The sequence below is a fragment of the Eriocheir sinensis genome, chromosome 5 (genome assembly GCF_024679095.1).
Source record: "Eriocheir sinensis breed Jianghai 21 chromosome 5, ASM2467909v1, whole genome shotgun sequence".
NCBI classification, from domain to species: domain Eukaryota; kingdom Metazoa; phylum Arthropoda; class Malacostraca; order Decapoda; family Varunidae; genus Eriocheir; species Eriocheir sinensis.
Genome location: NC_066513.1, coordinates 18,669,523 through 18,686,583, shown reverse-complemented (window position 1 = coordinate 18,686,583; position 17,061 = coordinate 18,669,523). Strand labels below are relative to the sequence as shown.

The following is a 17,061-nucleotide window of genomic DNA, read 5'->3' as shown; positions in this document are numbered from 1 at the left end:
TCTCTTTCAGTCCTTTCCCATCCTAAACTTCCCATCTTCTTGTCCCTATGTCTTAGCCCAGTCCATTCCCTTCCCTACTGCTCTCTCATGTCTCCTATCTCACGCCTATTTCAATTTCCCATATCCTCTTGCATTTCCGGGGTCTATTTGCTTTTATCAGTTCTTGTGTTTTCATTCTCTGCCTTCCTTTCCCATATCCTCCTCCTCCTCTCTTCCTCTTCTTTATGTTCCTTCCCCCTTCTCCTCCCCCCTTCTCCTCCTTCCTCTTCCTAGAACGTGTGCAATTGGTGGTAGGGTTTGATTGGCAGGTTTTATATACAAAGAATATAAAAGTTTACAGTTATTGGCTAGTGTGTTGGAAAGGAGATAAGTTTGATGAATGTCATATAAGTCTCTCTCTCTCTCTCTCTCTCTCTCTCTCTCTCTCTCTCTCTCTCTCTCTCTCTCTCTCTTTCTCTCTATAATCCCGTCGAGTGGGCTGGGACAAGGTTGGAGAATAAAAATAAGGAAAATAAGTAAAGAGGAAGAATAGGAAAAGTCAGGAAAGAATGGAAGGAGACAAAAATCGAGGAAAATAATGTTGAGAGTCAAAAGGAATGAGAAAATAAGAAAGTAAAAGACGAATGACAGTGAAAAGTGACTGCCAGAGAGAGAGAGAGAGAGAGAGAGAGAGAGAGAGAGAGAGAGAGAGAGAGAGAGAGAGAGAGAGAGAGAGAGAGAGAGAGAGAGAGAGAGAGAATAGTTAACTTTTTCCATTCTTCCTTCTCTCTTTTCTTCAATTTTTCCTCTTTGCCCTCTCTCCGTTTCTTCTCCCGACGTGAATATTTCAAGGAGGAGAGAATTTACGATGTGTCGGGAGGAGAAGAGAAAAGAGAAAGGAGGAGGGAAGGAGGAGGAGGGAAAGGAGGGAGCAGTGGGAGCAGTTTCAGAGCATACTTTTGTTCTTTTATGATATTATTACTGTCACCATCATTACTGTTATCATTATTTTTGCGGTACGTTTCGCTCTGGGACTTTTACAGCTTCCCCGTTATGTTATTTTTCTGGTTATATGTGTTTTTTGTCTATTTTTTTCTCGATATCCTGCGCTCAGTTTCTCCTTTCCCTGTATTTCCTTTGGCTTCTGTTTTTTCACTTCATTCGGATGTTGTTTTCCCTTTCTCCGCGCCGTGTATTGAATCGTCGATAACCCAGGCGAGCGGAGAGGTCAAAAAACTTACCTGACCCAGAACTGTCCTGCACAGGTGACGATAAATGATCACTCACCTTTCAGAATCTTGCTGGGGTCAGGTGTCGAGTGCATACGTCCAGGTAAGGTGCGGTTATCAGTTATTACTCTACATCACGAAGTCATTTGTGTGTGTGTGTGTGGATTTAGGGCTGGTGGAGGATGTGTATGTAGGGAGAGGGGATGGTGTGAGGGTTTATGTGTTAGGGTGGAGTGTGGGTGTAGGTGCGTGGGGGAGAGGGGAAGTTGTTTTCGTGTGGGGAGGTTGAAGGGGGATGTTTCGGGGGTGGGGTGGAGCGGGTTGATTGTATGCGTTTGTGTGTTGGATGACGAGAGTTTTGTATGGGTCAATGGATGAGTGACTTGATGAGATTACGTACGGTTCGATAGGCGTTTTACTAATGGGTGAATGGGTTGGTGAATGTGTGAGTTGGTTTGCGTTTGTAAAGTGTAGTTGGTATGTTACTAATGGGTGGGTCGATAGCCGAAACTGAGGTCGCGTGACACAGGTGAATGGGACTAATTAACATACCAGTAGAAGTAGGAGGGCAGGTAAGCTGGCTCGGTGGTGGAGCAGGTGAGGTTGAGGGTGTTGCCTGAGCTCATGTGGATGTCCCGGGAGCCCTCGATGACTGCCATTGACTCTGCGGGAGGGAAAGAAGACGACTTGAGGGGAAAGAAGGATAGCCCGTGAAGGAGCTGTTGGAAGGGTAGGTAGAGCAGGATGAGGAGACACAGTAAGGGGAGAAGGAGGAGTTTATAAAGTGGGGGAGAGGGAAGGAATGTCTAAAGGAGGAACATTAATTCTGTAAGGGGAGAAAAGAAGGGTAGACATTGAGGAAGGGAAGGGAATGATGGTACGAGGGAAGAACTTGTTTAAAAAAAAAAAGGAAACTAAATGCTGTGAGGGGAAGAACAGAGGGTTGATTAAAGGCAAGGGAAGGATGATGCAGGGAAGAAGTTACATTTCAGAAAAGGAAGGAAAGAACGTGAGGGAAGAAGATAAAAAGGAAGGAAGGAGGAGAAAGAGGAGGGATAAACACTATCTGATGGAGGGTTAGAAGAATGTGCGAGGGAGGGGAAGGGTGAAAAAGATAACTTGAGGGATGGGAAAAAAATGCAAATGAAGAAACCTGCAGGAAAAGAAAGGTCAAGGGTTAGATAGACAAAATAACGTGAGTGAAGGGAAAAAAAATTGATGGGCTGGAAGGTACAGAAATAACTCCCCTCAGAAATAAAAGTGGGGGATATGAAGGAAGGACGGAAAGATAATGAAATGGAATGACGTAATGTTTCGAAGAGGAGATTAGATAAAGGGAGGGGGAGGAGGAACTGAGAGAATGGGAAAGAGATAAAGGAGGGAGGAACATGAAGGGAGGGAAAGGCCAGAGTGTGAAGGAGGGAAGGTCACTGGGCTAGAGGGAGAGAGGAAGGGAGGGAGGGAAAATTTTCTGGGTGGGAAAGGGCGGAGAGAGAGAGAGAGAGAGAGAGAGAGAGAGAGAGAGAGAGAGAGAGAGAGAGAGAGAGAGAGAGAGAGAGAGAGAGAGAGAGAGAGAGAGAGAGAGAGAGAGAGAGAGAGAGAGAGAGAGAGAGAGAGAGAGAGAGAGAGAGAGAGATTTAAAGAAGAAATGAGACCCAAAGAATAAAGGAAAGGGATAAAGGGAAAGATAAGAACTGCGTGGAATGGAAAGGAAAAATATTACAGGGAAAGAATAAAAGAATGTATAAGAGGAAACAAAGAAGCGAAAACAGTCACATAAAGGATAACAGAAAGAGATAGTTGGCTGGAAGGAAAGAAGAAATGAAGGAAGGAAAGAAAGAAGGAGGAACTATATCGGGAAGGGAGAGAAACAAGAAATGACAAAGAGCAAGTAGAAAGGGATGGAAAATAATGTGCCTGTGAGTGAGGGAATGTTAAGAGGTAAAACGGAAGGGAAAGCGGTCAAGTAAAGGATAATACAGAGAGATAGTTGACCGGAAGGAAGGAAATGGAGAGGAAGGAAGGAAGAAAAGAAATGTCTCGGGAAGGGAGGAGGAGAAGATGATGGAGAGTAAGTGGAAGCGAAGGGAGGAGAGTGTTTCTGAGAGGGAAGGGGCGAGTGTTAGGGGTCACCTGCTCGCGGAATAATGATGAGGGAGAGAGAGGCTGAGGAGATAAAAGGCTGGAGCATTCGAGAACGGGCGGAAGGCGATTCAGATAAAGGTCAAGGAGCCGTCCGCAGAAAGGTGAAAATGAAGTGAATGTCCATAAGTCCATAAGTGAATGTACGCAGAAAGGTAAAGATGAATAGAAGCCAGACATGAATGTAAGATAGAGAGGGAAAACTGAGAAAAGACAGAAAAGAATGTAAGAGAGAGAGGGAAAAATGAGAAAAGACAGAAAAGAATGTAAGAGAGAGAGGGAAAAATGAGAAAAAACAGAAAAGAATGTAAGAGAGAGAGGGAAAACTGAGAAAAGACAGAAAAGAATGTAAGATAGAGACGGAAAACTGAGAAAAGACAGAAAAGAATGTAAGATAGAAAGGTGGAAATCAAGAAAATCCAAAAGTTTGTAAGATGGAAAAGACATATAAATCACACAGATAAAAATAACAAATAAATCACATGTCGGAGAAGTTGTATTGATGAAAAAAATAAGAAGAAGAAAACAGTGGAGGGAATGGAATGAATAAAAATAAGATAGAATACAACGAATAAGAGATAAAAAGATAATAATGAAAATGAGGTAATAAGATAAGATAATGATGAAAATGAGAGCTTAGAAAAAGGGTTGAAGTTTAAGAAGGAAAATTATGAAGAGTAAGAGAAAACGATGTGTAGCAGAAATAAAAAAAAAGAAAACCCCCAGAGGAAAACATAAGAAATAAAGTGAATGAAGGAAAAAGAATTATTACAGGGAGGTAAAGAAAATAAGAAAGCAAGGAAATCAAGGAGTAATATGGTGAAGAGAAAGAAAGCAATATGTGACGGATAAAGGAAGAGAAGGAGGAGGAGGAGGAGGAGGAGGAGGAGGAGGAGGAGGAGGAAGAAGAGGAGGAGAAGGAGGAGGAGGAGGAGGAAGAAGAGGAGGAGAAGGAGGAGGAGGAGGATTAACTTGACAATAGCAGAGGAGGGAAAGGAGAATGAAAATGACGGAGGAGATGGATAATAATGAGAATGAAGATAACGGAGGAGGTCAAGTATGAAGAGGAGGAAGAGGAATGAGGGCGAAGGAAGACAATGCCGAAAAAATAATGACTGATGAAGTTGACGCTGACAGATGACGAGGATGAGGAAGAAGAAGAAGAAGAAGAAGGAGAAGAAGGAGGAAGACATGGAAGAGAGCGAAAGAGACGGATGAAGATGAGTAACAATATTGCAGAGAGTGAGAGAGTGAGAGGGAGAGGGCGAGGGCGAGAGCAGGACAAAGACTCAGGCTCATAACACAAGAGAAGAATATAAGGAGGAGGGCGAAGCAGCGAAATTCTCAAGCATTCACGAGGAAACGCAAGACACATCAACACAAGGACACATTAGGGATGCAAACACACGCGACACACGATAACACCACCCCTCTCCCCCCTCTCCCCCCCACACACACATACCTGCCCTACCTCCCCCCTCTTCCCCCTCTCCCCCGACACGTAACAAAGCAGCCGCCAATCGATACTTAATCACAACGGAGTCACAAAAGGCATTGGGGGCCGCTAGCCGGAGCCGATGACACTATAAGGGAAAGGTACTGGACTGTATCATATCTGGACATAATTGACGTTTCCTTCCCTTAGGAGATCAACACAACAAAAGCGATCCCACTCGTCTCTGTCCTAAATCCTCCTTTTTCCCCTCTTTCCCTCTTCACTTTTTCCCCTCCTTCCTTCTTCAGCTTGTGACAGTTCCTTCTCCTCCTCCTCCTTATCGTTTCTTCCGCTTCCTCTTCTTCTTCTTCCTCGTCCTCTTCGTCCTCTCGACCATCAATTACTTTTCCTGGTTTTATTCTTTTTCCTTCATCGTTTGTTTTTACGTCTTTTTCCATCACCTTTTGTTATCCTTCTTCTCCTTTCTCTTCGTCTTCCTTCTCCTCCTCCTTCCTCTTCTTCTTCCTTCCCCTCCTCTTTCTCTTTGTCTTCTTTCTTCTTCTCGTCCTCCTCGTCCTCGTTATCGTCGTCGTAGTCGTCGTTGTCCTCCTCCTCCTCCTCCTCCTCCTCCTCCTCCTCCTCCTCCTCCTCCTCCTCTTCCTCCTCTCATGCCACTCACCTGCCAAAGCGGTCTAGTTAAGGTACATCGGGGGCCATTAGTCTCCTTCATGCATCTCATGAGCCTAACCGTCTGTCAGGGTTCGCCTTTCCCCTCGGCACTTGCGCCTCTACTTTACCCTGATGCTCGACTTCTGTGCACCATTATCAGAAAACCGGAAATTCCTTTGATCTTTTTACGCTCTACCTCTCAAGGCACACGGTTGCAATTTATCTTGGTGTTATTTTTAAAGGAATTGTTCTTCCGTTTATGATATATTTCCACGCAGGATGACTAATCGCTTGGCCTTTTATTTGCACGTGCCGGGAGTGACTCGGAGAAATGGCTCCCTGCAGAGACTTTCCCAGCAGCCGTTCAGCCGCCGCGCCTCGTCTTGCACGCCGGCCACCTGTATCTCTACCCGCACCCTGCATAACGTACACACGCATAAATACAAACATGGAAAGCTGTACATATACATGCAGATGCATTTGTGTTCATACATTTAAAACGCGGTTGGTTAGAGTGGTGGGCATACGTAATACATAGCGCAGTAAAACAACACAAGGACTGAATATTCGGTTATCTATCCATCTTCCTATCTATATATCTATCTATCTATACACCCATGATGTATGGCGCCGCGCCCCATCAAGGTAGTGGCCGCCATTGTGCGCCGCCGGACCATCAATCTATGAGGTGAGCGATACGAACGCGCGGCAATTTTCCTTCCATTCATTAGCGACTCGAGAGGCTCACCTGTTAGCGGCGACACTCAGGCGGCGCCATCCATTACCGCCGGCAGGGACAGCGTGATGCCAGTGTTGCGGCGGTTGTTGTTGTTGTTGTTGCTTTTATTATTATTATTAACATTCCTGTACTTTTGTTGTTGCTGTTATTGATGTTGCTGTTATTGCTCCTGATGTTTCCGTTGAAGATCAGCTATTGTCTCTTACATCGAAGGGAGGTCATTGCAAGCAGCCTCAGCCTTGTGTTGCGGCAGGGGAGGAAGGGGAGCATGGGCGGATAATATCGACAACACGTTTTTCGCCTCACACGTGGTATTAGAGTCAGTCTTGGGCTCGAATCCTTCACTATTATTATTATTATTATTATTATTATTATTATTATTATTATTATTATTATTATTATTATTATTATTGTTTTTATTTTTATTACCTTTATTATAGTCATTCAGTATTACTCTCATTACCGCGCATTTTACTCTTCATCTCCTTTGTATTCTCTTTAAAACACGTGTAAGCTTTTTAACGTTTATGAGGTCCAGGTAAAAATCTTAATCATATCAATGGTAAAAATGTTAATAGTTCTCGTTCCTTTGTGGAAGATACGCTTTTTGCCATTCCGGGGCTTTATTGTTTGGCGAGTGGCGAGGAGAATGGAGGAGGACGCGATGGAGGAGCTAAGAGGAAGATTTGAGGGAAAAATAACGGGGAGGGGGAGAAGGAGGGGGCTAGGAATAAAAGACCACGTGTAAAGCGGGATTTAATTAGAGGCGGAGAGCGATAAAGAGGAGGTGCAGGTTATTAGGATGAAGTTTATATCCGTTCTATTGCCTAATTAGCGGAGACTCAAATATGTGGCCGACTCGCTATTGAGGTCGGGGTGATAGGGAGGCACGAACACACACACACACACACACACACACACACACACACACACACACACACACACACACACACACACACACACACACACACACAGAGTCAGCACCCCTACCCCCTCCCCTTAGCCTTCAGTTACACGAGGTGAAGCATAGATATATTTCTAAATCCATGATCTATATTGTATGATGCATTTACTTTATTTTTTACTCCTCACTCAATGTTTTCTTTACGTTTCTCTCAGGTATCACTTATGTATTTACAGTTATGTCTAGTTTTACGTAATGCAACCTTATCATTTTTGTATATTATAGCCCTCATTCCAAAACTTTAATAAACAATGAGGAGGAGGAGAAGGAGGAGGAGGAGGAGGAGGAGAAATAAAGAGAAAATGTGAGAGAGAAAGTGAAAGTGAGAGAGATAGAGAAAGAGAAAGAGAATGAGGAAGAGAAAGACAGAGAGAAGGAGAAAAGACAAAGAAAAAAGTAAAAAGAAAGTGTAGGAAAAAGAGAAAGGGGAAGGAGGAGGAGTAGAGGAAAAGAGGTGGAGGAGGAGAAGGAGGAGGAAGAAGAGGGAGACGAAGAGGAAGGGGAGGAGGTGAAGGGGGGGGCGATGAAAGGCTCACTTTATCAATATACACATCCGTCTTCCTCTATGAAGGCGACGTCAGGACTTCCTTGAACACAAATCCTTTAGGGGCGCCGCTGAATGCGTCCCCGGAATTCAGCTTCACTTCAGGGGCACCAACAGATCACGGCCACAAGCTGCTCCCTTCCAGTCAGTTTAGCTGCAGATCACGAGTCCAATCACTCAGATGCGGTTGGTATCCCTGGTATCCGCCCTATCTTGCCGTTCTTTCTTGCACTTTTCCCTCCCTTGTATCTCCCTCCCTCCCTCCCTCCTTCCCTCTCTCCCTTTCGCTCCCTCTGCCATTTATTCTTCGCTTCCAGCCGTGATATTTTTCTTTCCTTCTCTATTTCCTTGGGGTGTATATTTCGCTCTTCGTGTATATCCTCTTTCTCTGTCTTTCGCTTTTGTCCTTGCAGTCTCTTCTTTTCCTTAGACTTTATTGTCCACTCCTCTTCCTTTTCGTTCTTCCTTTTTTTCTCTTTTTTCTTCTCCCCACCATTTATTTTGTCCATCTTGTTCTCAGGTTTTTCTTTTCCTTTTATTTATCTCTCTAGTTCTCTCTTTTCTCTTCCACCCTTCCTCTATCTGATCCTCCTTTTCACTCGCCCTTCTTCCCTTTAGTACGCTTCACCAACACTTCCTCCCTCTCGTTCTCCTTTTCATTTGCTTTTCTCTCCTTTCATCTACATATCCTCCCTGTCTTTTGCTTTTCTATACCACATATTCTTCCTGTCATTCATCTCTTTCCTGCACCATCCTTCCCAATCCTTCCCTTTCCAGCCTCCTGTCCTCCCTTCACCCACACATCCGCCTTTTCACTTTACTTTTCATATGCTTTTCTCTACCTTATATCCTTGCTGTCGCTCTCCTTTTTCCTGGGCCTCCATACTCAATCCCTTCCTTTCCAGCCTCCTGCCCGCCCTTGTATGCCGCACTGTGCTTCTGGCAGGGGATCAGACGCGGCGTGATGTATGGGAAGGGGAAGAAAGGAGGATGAGAGGCAGGGGTCGTGTGGAGGTGGGGAAAGGAGTGGTCATGATGGTTGGTCGTGTGAAGGTGGGAAAAGGACTGGTAATGATGGTGATAACTGATGGTGATGATGATGATAGCGATGATGATGATGGTGGTGATAGTGATGATTCAGTTTTTAATTTGTTAATTGTTTATTTTTTTTGTTTAATGTTTTCAATTTTGATTTTTACTTATTTGTTTGATTTATTTGTGTTTACTGTTTTCTAATGGTTTAAAAATGACGGTTATTTGTAGGTTAATTTTGGTTGTGATGAAATTAATGTAAATATCCAGATCTCTACTCATTTTCATATCAATTACCTTCCCGCGTTTAATATAATGACAGTTATGACAATGCTAAGGATATGGAGTTGTAAGGTTCATTATTTTGTTTCCTGTAAATTAAAAAGTCCACATTTCTTACCTGCTTATTATAACGTCTACACTGCAGCCTCCATCATAAGCAAGCTTGTGTAAGATAATTAATTACCTTTCTGTGTTTAATGTAATGATGGTTATGAGAATGTTGATAATGTGAAGATACCTATAAATTCACCAGTGTGTATTTTTTTTATCAGCTCCCCATAACCTCTACACTGCCGACTCCATTCTGAATTCTACTCGCCTCATTTCCTTTTCTCTCCTCTTATCTACATATCCTTCCTTCCTTTTTGTTCTTTTTACTACATATTCTTCTTTTCATCCGTTTCTTTCCTGCACCTCCCTTCTCAATCCCTCTCTTTTCAGCCTCCTGTCCTCCCTTCACCCACACATCCACCTTTTCGCTCTACCTTTCATTTGCTTTTCTTTCAATTACCTTGCCGTACTTAATGTAATGACAGCTATAGCAATCCAGGTAATGTGGTGTTACCTGTAAATTAATTAGTCCGCATTTCTTATCAGCTCCTCACATCGTCTACGCTGCAGCCTCCATCCTAAGCAAACTTGTGTAAGATAATTCCCATTACCAAAGATTTCGCAACCATTAGGTCCATTCACACGCTGAAGGCTACCTGATCCCTTGTAATACACCGCCCATTGACCCCGGAATTCCCTTGATCCTCCTCTGTATAGTATTGAATTCCTTAGAGTCACGATGCTCTATAAACGACTCAAGATGCGGAAGACTCAGTTCTCAGAGCGATGGCGGATGTTGGCGGATGCTGGAGAAGGAGGAGGAGGAGGAGGAGGAGGAGGAGGAGGAGGAGGGAAAATATTAATAACAAGAATAATAATAAATGTAAAAATATATTCATAGTAAGAAGAAGATGAAGAAAAAGAAGAAAAAGAAAAAGAAGCAGAAGAAGAAGATGATGAAGAAACACATGCAGAAGAAGAAGAAGAAGAAGCAGAACAGATTAAAAGGAAGAGTCAGGTAAAATTTGTTCATGAAGGAGGAGAAGATGAGAAGGCGTGGGAGAGGGAAATAAAAATAAGAAAACAAGAGAAGTGAGGAAGAAATTTGATCATGAACGAGGAAAGGGAAGAAGCAGAAGAGGAAAATAAGTAAATGGAGGAAAAGAAGGGAGAAGATGAGGAGCAAGATAAAAGTTTGCCTTTGAATGGAGAAGGAAATAAGGAAGAAGGAAGGGAAATAATGAATGAAAAGTGGAAAGAATATGGGAAGAGAAGTAGTAGGAATTTGACTATTCAGGAGGAAATGAAGAAGACGAAGATGAAGTAAAGGAAGGAGTGGAGGAATGGGAAGAGGAAGAGGAGGAATGTGGTATTGGTAAAAGGATGGGGAGGAGGTCGGATTCCCACCTCATATCCTACGTCGGAAATTGAGGCAGAGAAGACTTGTGGCCGCAGACGATTACGTATTTTTATTTTTCGTTGTGGTCCGTCTCTGTAATCAATTTTAGCGCCGCTGGCAGATAGATCCTTTCGTTCCCGGCGTACCCTTGCGTATAAGACGACTGCATCTGAATCTTATGTATATTTTTACCGCAAACGAAGTAGTTCAAGGGCGAAAAAAAGTAATGAGAAAAAGAAGACCGTTAAACACTGACCCTGTAAAAATGAGTTCAGAAGAGTGGCCAAAAGTGAGGTCAAGTTTTCGATATTCTCCTGTATAGCTCAAAAGGTCTATTAAATCTACGTGGTATAGTGCTTGAGTTGGAACCTATCTGTATGTGTGTGTGTGTGTGTGTGTGTGTGTGTGTGTGTGTGTGTGCGTGTGTGTGTGTGCGTGTGCGTGTGCGTGTTTCATTCCGCCTGACTTCACCTCCACCCATTCCTTCTCGTTGGAAATACAAGATAAGTAGAGTAACGGACTGTAGACGTGTAGAGCTGGACCACTATCAAATACGAGGCTTCTAGCAGTAACTAAAGCAAAATAGAATACCTTGAAATCAAAGGAGAGAATATTAGTGTGAAGAGAGAGAGAGAGAGAGAGAGAGAGAGATAATAGTTCGAAAAGGTTATATGAAGAAGTAAGTGAAGAGTTTTTTAATGAATCATTGAGCTTGTCAGTGAATGAATGAGTGATTGACTGAGTGATTGAGAGATGGTTGAATAAGATATGTGTGGGAATCATTGAGTGAGTGAATGAGTGAATAGTTAATGAGTGGTTGAATAAGTGACTGGAAGGTGTCTGAGTAAGATGTGAGTTAATTTATTAGTAAGAAAGGAGGAGTGTGTCAGTAAGGGAATGAGTGAGTGGGTAAGGTTAAGGGGTTTTGGGTAAAGGGTGAGTGAGTAGTTTAGTATGAAAGGGAGATTAGGTGAATGATTGAATGAGTGATTGAAAATGTGAGTACGATCTGAATTAGTAGGAAAGGGAGAGTGAGTGAGTGACTGAGTGAGTAAGAGTGAGAGGGGTGAGATGAGAATGTGTCTGTCAGGAACAATTTCGCTTTATTACAATATACAGAAGGTCGTAAAAGATATCAGGGTCTCTCTCTCTCTCTCTCTCAGTTATAAAGAAATAAGAAAGCGTCATTAAAATCCACTTTTAATTATAGACTTCACACTTTTCTTATCCTATCTCTTCTTTTATCCTTTAGAAATTCATGTTTTTACTTTATTTCTTTTGATTTAGTAAGTTTATTTTTGTATGAGAGATGAATACTACTACTAAAATTACCACTACCACTTCCACTACCATTACCACCACCAGTAATAACAATAATAACAATAATAACAGCAATAATCAAACGTCTAATAGCTGCGCGTGGCTGGGTTTAATGCACCGACCAGTGAGAAATGCGGCAGATGTGAAGTGTCGAATTATTCCCCGAGATTATTAAGCAATTGGGAGAGATTAAGAAGGAGCCTGAAGCAGCGAGTCCCGGCGCGGAATATCAATGAGACGAGAAATTAATGTGTGAGCCGCGGAGACAGGTGCGAGACAGGTGGGATGGGAGGCAGGTGAGGAGGAAGGTGAGTGGCAGGTGAGAGTGGGAGTGAGGTGAATGGGTTGTGGGTCAGGTGGCTTCTTCTTCCTCCTCTTTCTAAATCGTCTCCTTTTCTCTTCTCTTCGTCTTCCTCACTTCTTCATGCATACTCAAACTCCTACTTTACTCCTTTTCTTTTTCCTTTTTCTCTATTATAACGTTATTGGTCATCTGCCTTCTTCATCCTCTTCCTCCATCGTCTCATTTTGCCTCCTCTCTTCGCTCTTCTTCATTTCTTCATGCATAGCCAAACTTTTCTTCTTCCTTTCCCCCCATTACTTACGATTCATTATTTACGATGATATATGGGTTATCTGCCTCTTTCCTCCTCTTCCTCCATCGTCTCCTTTTCCCCCCTCCTCTTCGTCTTCTTCATTTCTTCATGCTTAACCAAACTGTTTCCTATTTCACTCCTACGTCGCTCCTTTTCTTCTTTCTTTTCCGCCATTATTTCCAATTAATGCATACGTAAAGTGGAAGTTGTTTGGTGATTGCATGGTATTGTTTTTTTTTTTTTTGTAGCGCAAAGTCGTTCAATCGTGGGTGATTATTTCCTGGCTGATAATTCTGTGTTTCTCTCCTTCGTTTATGCAATCAACCTGCCAGTCATTCAGTCAATTATCTAGTGAGAGTTTGGATGGATTATTCAGTCGGCCATTCACTCAGTTAGTCAGTCAGTCAGTCAGTCGCTCTTTCGCTCACTCGCCCATATATTTATTTACTCAATCATTCACTTCCTTTCCCATTCATCCATTCCCTACCTCCCCCACTCAGTCAGTCAGTCAGTCAGTCAGTCACTCACTCACTCACTCACTCACTCACTCACTCACTCACAAATCCATCCCTCCGCCACATCCTCTTTGTCACCTACTTAAAAATTATTCGCTCACTCAAAATTCCCTTCCTCTTCCCTCCTCCTTTCTTCCTTCCTTTCCTCTTCCTCCCTTCCGCCTTGTCACCTGTGCGTTAATTAAAGTAGGAGTGCCAGGTATGATTAGAGTCTGTTTAAGTGTTCTTCGTTAAATCTGTCGAGAGGAGGAGGAGGAGGAGGAGGGAGGAGGAGGCGGCAAAGTCTTAGAAGTCATTACTTAAATCAGGATGAGTGACGAATTTTAAACTTCACTGGATGTAATTACTCTCTCTCTCTCTCTCTCTCTCTCTCTCTCTCTCTCTCTCTCTCTCTCTCTCTCTCTCTCTCTCTCTCTCTCTCTCTCTCTCTCTCTCTCTCTTAAGCATTATATTTTATTAAGTGGTGGGAATGCTGTATGGAAGGGTCGGTATTGTTCTCGCCTTCACCTTCACAATAGCCGACCCCTTTTTTTCTTGGATAATTCATTCACCTTCGGCTTCGGGCGGCGTGTAATTGAATCTTTGCGACGGGAAGGTGCACACGCTCTCACTAATGCAGGTGCGTCCACGAGTTTGCACCTGCGCCATAAATATATAGTTTCAATTTGTTTTAAAGGTTGGTGTGATATTCGTAAATTGGTCGTGATTTCAGTGGAGGAAGGTTTTAGGAGGCATCGGTAAGGCGTTAGTGCTTCCCTCTCTCGTGTATCTTCCGTTTTTATTGCCCAGAATCGTTCGGTGCATGAGGTAGGAGATGACGGGGCTCGGCGAGGGGCGGGAAATGAAGAGCACCTGTCGATATACGTAATAGGACTGTTGGTTGTCTTAAAAATAGTGTTAGTTTCGACCCTTAATTCTACGTTTAAGCAATGACAGAAGGAAGAACAAAAATTTTAATGGATTAGAAGCAACAATGGCGATGTTTATAGTAGTACTGATATATGTAATAATAATAATAATAATAATAATAATAATAATAATAATAATAATAATAATAATAATAATAATAATAATAACAAAGGTAATGCATATATATTTAAGTTTGATACGAGTTAATATTGCCATGTTCTCGTCTTTGCTTACTAAATATCAGCAAATACGAGGGAAGGGACAGAGGAAGAAAGGAAGGAAGTAGAGAGGGAACAAAGAGGGTGAAGAAGAAAGAAAGGGAAAGGAAGGAAGGAAGGAAGGAAGGATGCATGAAGTCCGGAAGAGAGGAAGGAGGGAAGACGGGAACGAACACATGACCGAGAGTAGAAGCGATAAAGGAAGGAATAAAGGAGAGGAAAAGCAATGGAAGAAAGGAAAGTCAGTAACAAAGAGAGACGGCGATAAGAAACAAGCAGGCAAAATGAAAGGAAGTAAAAGAAATAGAAATAAGAGGAAATGAAATTATAAAAAAAACTAAGAAACGAAAACTGAAGAGAAACAGATACAGTGAAAGGAAGGAAGGGAAAAAAAACAAGGAAAAGAGTAAAATCAGTAAGAAAGAGAGACTGGAAAACAAGAGAGAAAAAAGGAGGTACATTGAAGGGAAGATAAAAAACAAACAAATAAACAAAGAAGAAAAATGACAAAAAAGCACCAAGATGCACAATAGAAGGGAAACAAACATGCAAGGACAGGAAGTAAATGAACGAAAAAAAAAGGAAGAAAAGAAAACAACAACTAACACATGACTACTGAAGCGAAATAAAGACACAAAGAAAAGAAGTAAAGGAAAGATAATAGGAAATAACACACACACACAAAAAAAACAGGAACTACGAGACAACAAACGGAGAGAAACAAACAAACATACGAAGAAAGGAAGTAAATAAAAGAGAAAAACAAAACAACGAAGGAAAGGAAAAGTAGTAACTAAGACACGGGAACCTAAGAGGAACAAACAGATGGAAACGAAAGAAAGTAAATGAGAAAACAAAGAAGATGAAGAAAAGAAGAACAACTAAAACATTGCAGCCACAGAAAAGACAGCAAAGAAATACATCGAGAGGAAGGAAAGGAGACCAAGAAAGTGACAGAACAGGTTGGAACAGAAGCTGAAATACAATGAAGTGAAAGAAAGTAAATTAAAAGAAGAAAAATAAAGAAGTAAATTAAAAGAAGAACAACTAAAACACGGCAACCAGAGAAAGTTGAGCAAAGAAATACAGCGAGAGGAAGTAAGGGAGACCAAGAAAGTGACAGAAAAAGTTGGAACCGAAGCTGAAATACAATGAAGTGAGAGAAAGTAAATTAAAAGAAGAAACATAAAGAAGTAAATGAAAAGAAGAGCAACTAAAACACGACAACCAGAGAAAAGAGAACAGAGAAATACAGCGAGAGGAAGTAAGGGAGACCAAGAAAGTGACAGAACAAGTTGGATCATATGCAGAAATACAGTGAAATGAGAGAAAATATAGGAAAGAAAGTAAATTAAAAGAAAAAATAAAGAAGCAAATGAAAAGAAGAGAGCAACTTAGAGACCGCAATCAAAGAAAAATAAAAAAGAGAAAGATATGGCAAAAAGAAGTAATAAAAAAATACGAAGGAAAATAATGGAAAACAGTCACTAGGAAACGCAGAAACTAAGAAACGGCAAAGAAAGAGAAGAACAAACAAAGAACAACAGCGAAAGGAAGTAAAGGAAACCAATAAAGTGACAGAAAAAGTGAAAAAAAGAAGCAAGACACACAAAGAAATGAAAGAAAATTAAATGAAAAAATGAGCAAATGAAAGAAAAAAACGAAGAAGCAAATAAAAAAAAAATGAGGAAGAAAGATACAGCAACCAGAGAAAGACAAATAAAATAAAATAAAGTGTAGGAAAGAAAGCAAATAAAAGAAGAAAAAAACGAAGAAGCAAATAAAAAAAGAGGAAGAAAGATACAGTAACCAGAGAAAGACGAAGAAAAATAAAATATAGTATGAAAGAAAGCAGATGAGAGAGAAAACAAAACAAAACAGGACGCAAGTGAAAAGAGGATATAAGAAATGCTAACCAAAGAGAAAAACAAACAAAGAAATACAGCGAAAGGAAGTAAAGGAAACCGAGCAAAGTGACAGAACAAGCGGAAACAAGCAAACACATAATGAAACAAAGCAAATGAGAGAGAGAGAGAAACAAGGCAGCAACTCAAGAAACAGCTACAAACAGACAAAGACACGGCGAAAGGAAGTAAAGGAAACCAGGGAAGTGACAGAACAAGCGGAAACAGAAGCAGACACACAGAGCAGCGCGCCGGGTGGAGGTGTTTCAGCCCGACATGCATCAGGAAGTTTTGTCTCCAAACTCGTATGTTCCTAGACGCAGCCTCGTTTGTATACAGTTTGAGAGAGAGAGAGAGAGAGAGAGAGAGAGAGAGAGAGAGAGAGAGAGAGAGAGAGAGAGAGAGAGAGAGAGAGAGAGAGAGAGAAGTAGACGGGGGGAAGAGTGAGACAGAGGGAAGGGGAGGGAGAGTGATAGGGGGAAGAAGGAGGAATAGGGAGAAGAAGGAAGAGGCAGAGTGACGAAGAGGAAGAGGGAGGGAAGGGAAGAGGGAGGAAGGAGGAAGAGGAAGAAGAAGAGGAAGAGACAGAGAGGGAGAGGGAGAGAGAAAGAGTTTAAATTGGAATGAAAAACAAAAGAGAAGAAGAAACACCAAGACAACAAAACGCAAAGAGGCAAAGTTGTAAACAAAGAGAACACGAGGAAGGAGAGAAAGTATAACCGTTCCAATAAGGCTTTGTTTTGCACGGCCTCTTACTCAGTCTTAGTGTTGTTGGACATACATTAAAACACACACACACACACACACACACACACACACACACATACATACAATTGCACGCGAGGTTATGATTGCAAGCACGTGTCCGGCCACTGCTGTACAACCCTCTTCTTTTTCTTATTCTTGTTGTTGAGATCCAGGAAAGAGCAACAAGGAATAATAAGGAAGTAATGTAGAACCAAACAGGGAAGGGAATAATAAGAGAGACAGTGACAGTAAAGTAAGGAGAAGAATTGAATAGAAGTGGACAAAAATACCGAGCCACCAGAATTCAGCCGCTTGAGATCGGTCTCCCATGCTCACATTTTTTTTTTTTAAGAGGACTTCGAAGGTAAAACGAGACATGAACTGAAT

The 17,061-nt window shown here is 41.9% G+C and overlaps 1 protein-coding gene across 2 annotated transcripts in view; it reads right to left on the bottom strand.

Moving 5' to 3' along the window:
- Nucleotides 1-17,061, bottom strand: part of LOC126984782 (limbic system-associated membrane protein-like) — a 146,107-nt gene that overhangs the window by 19,923 nt on the left and 109,123 nt on the right. For both annotated transcript variants that reach the window (XM_050838871.1, XM_050838878.1), the window contains exon 5: nt 1,761-1,872. In XM_050838871.1, the coding sequence (XP_050694828.1) occupies nt 1,761-1,872 (112 nt within the window). The remainder of the gene's footprint in view (nt 1-1,760; nt 1,873-17,061) is intronic.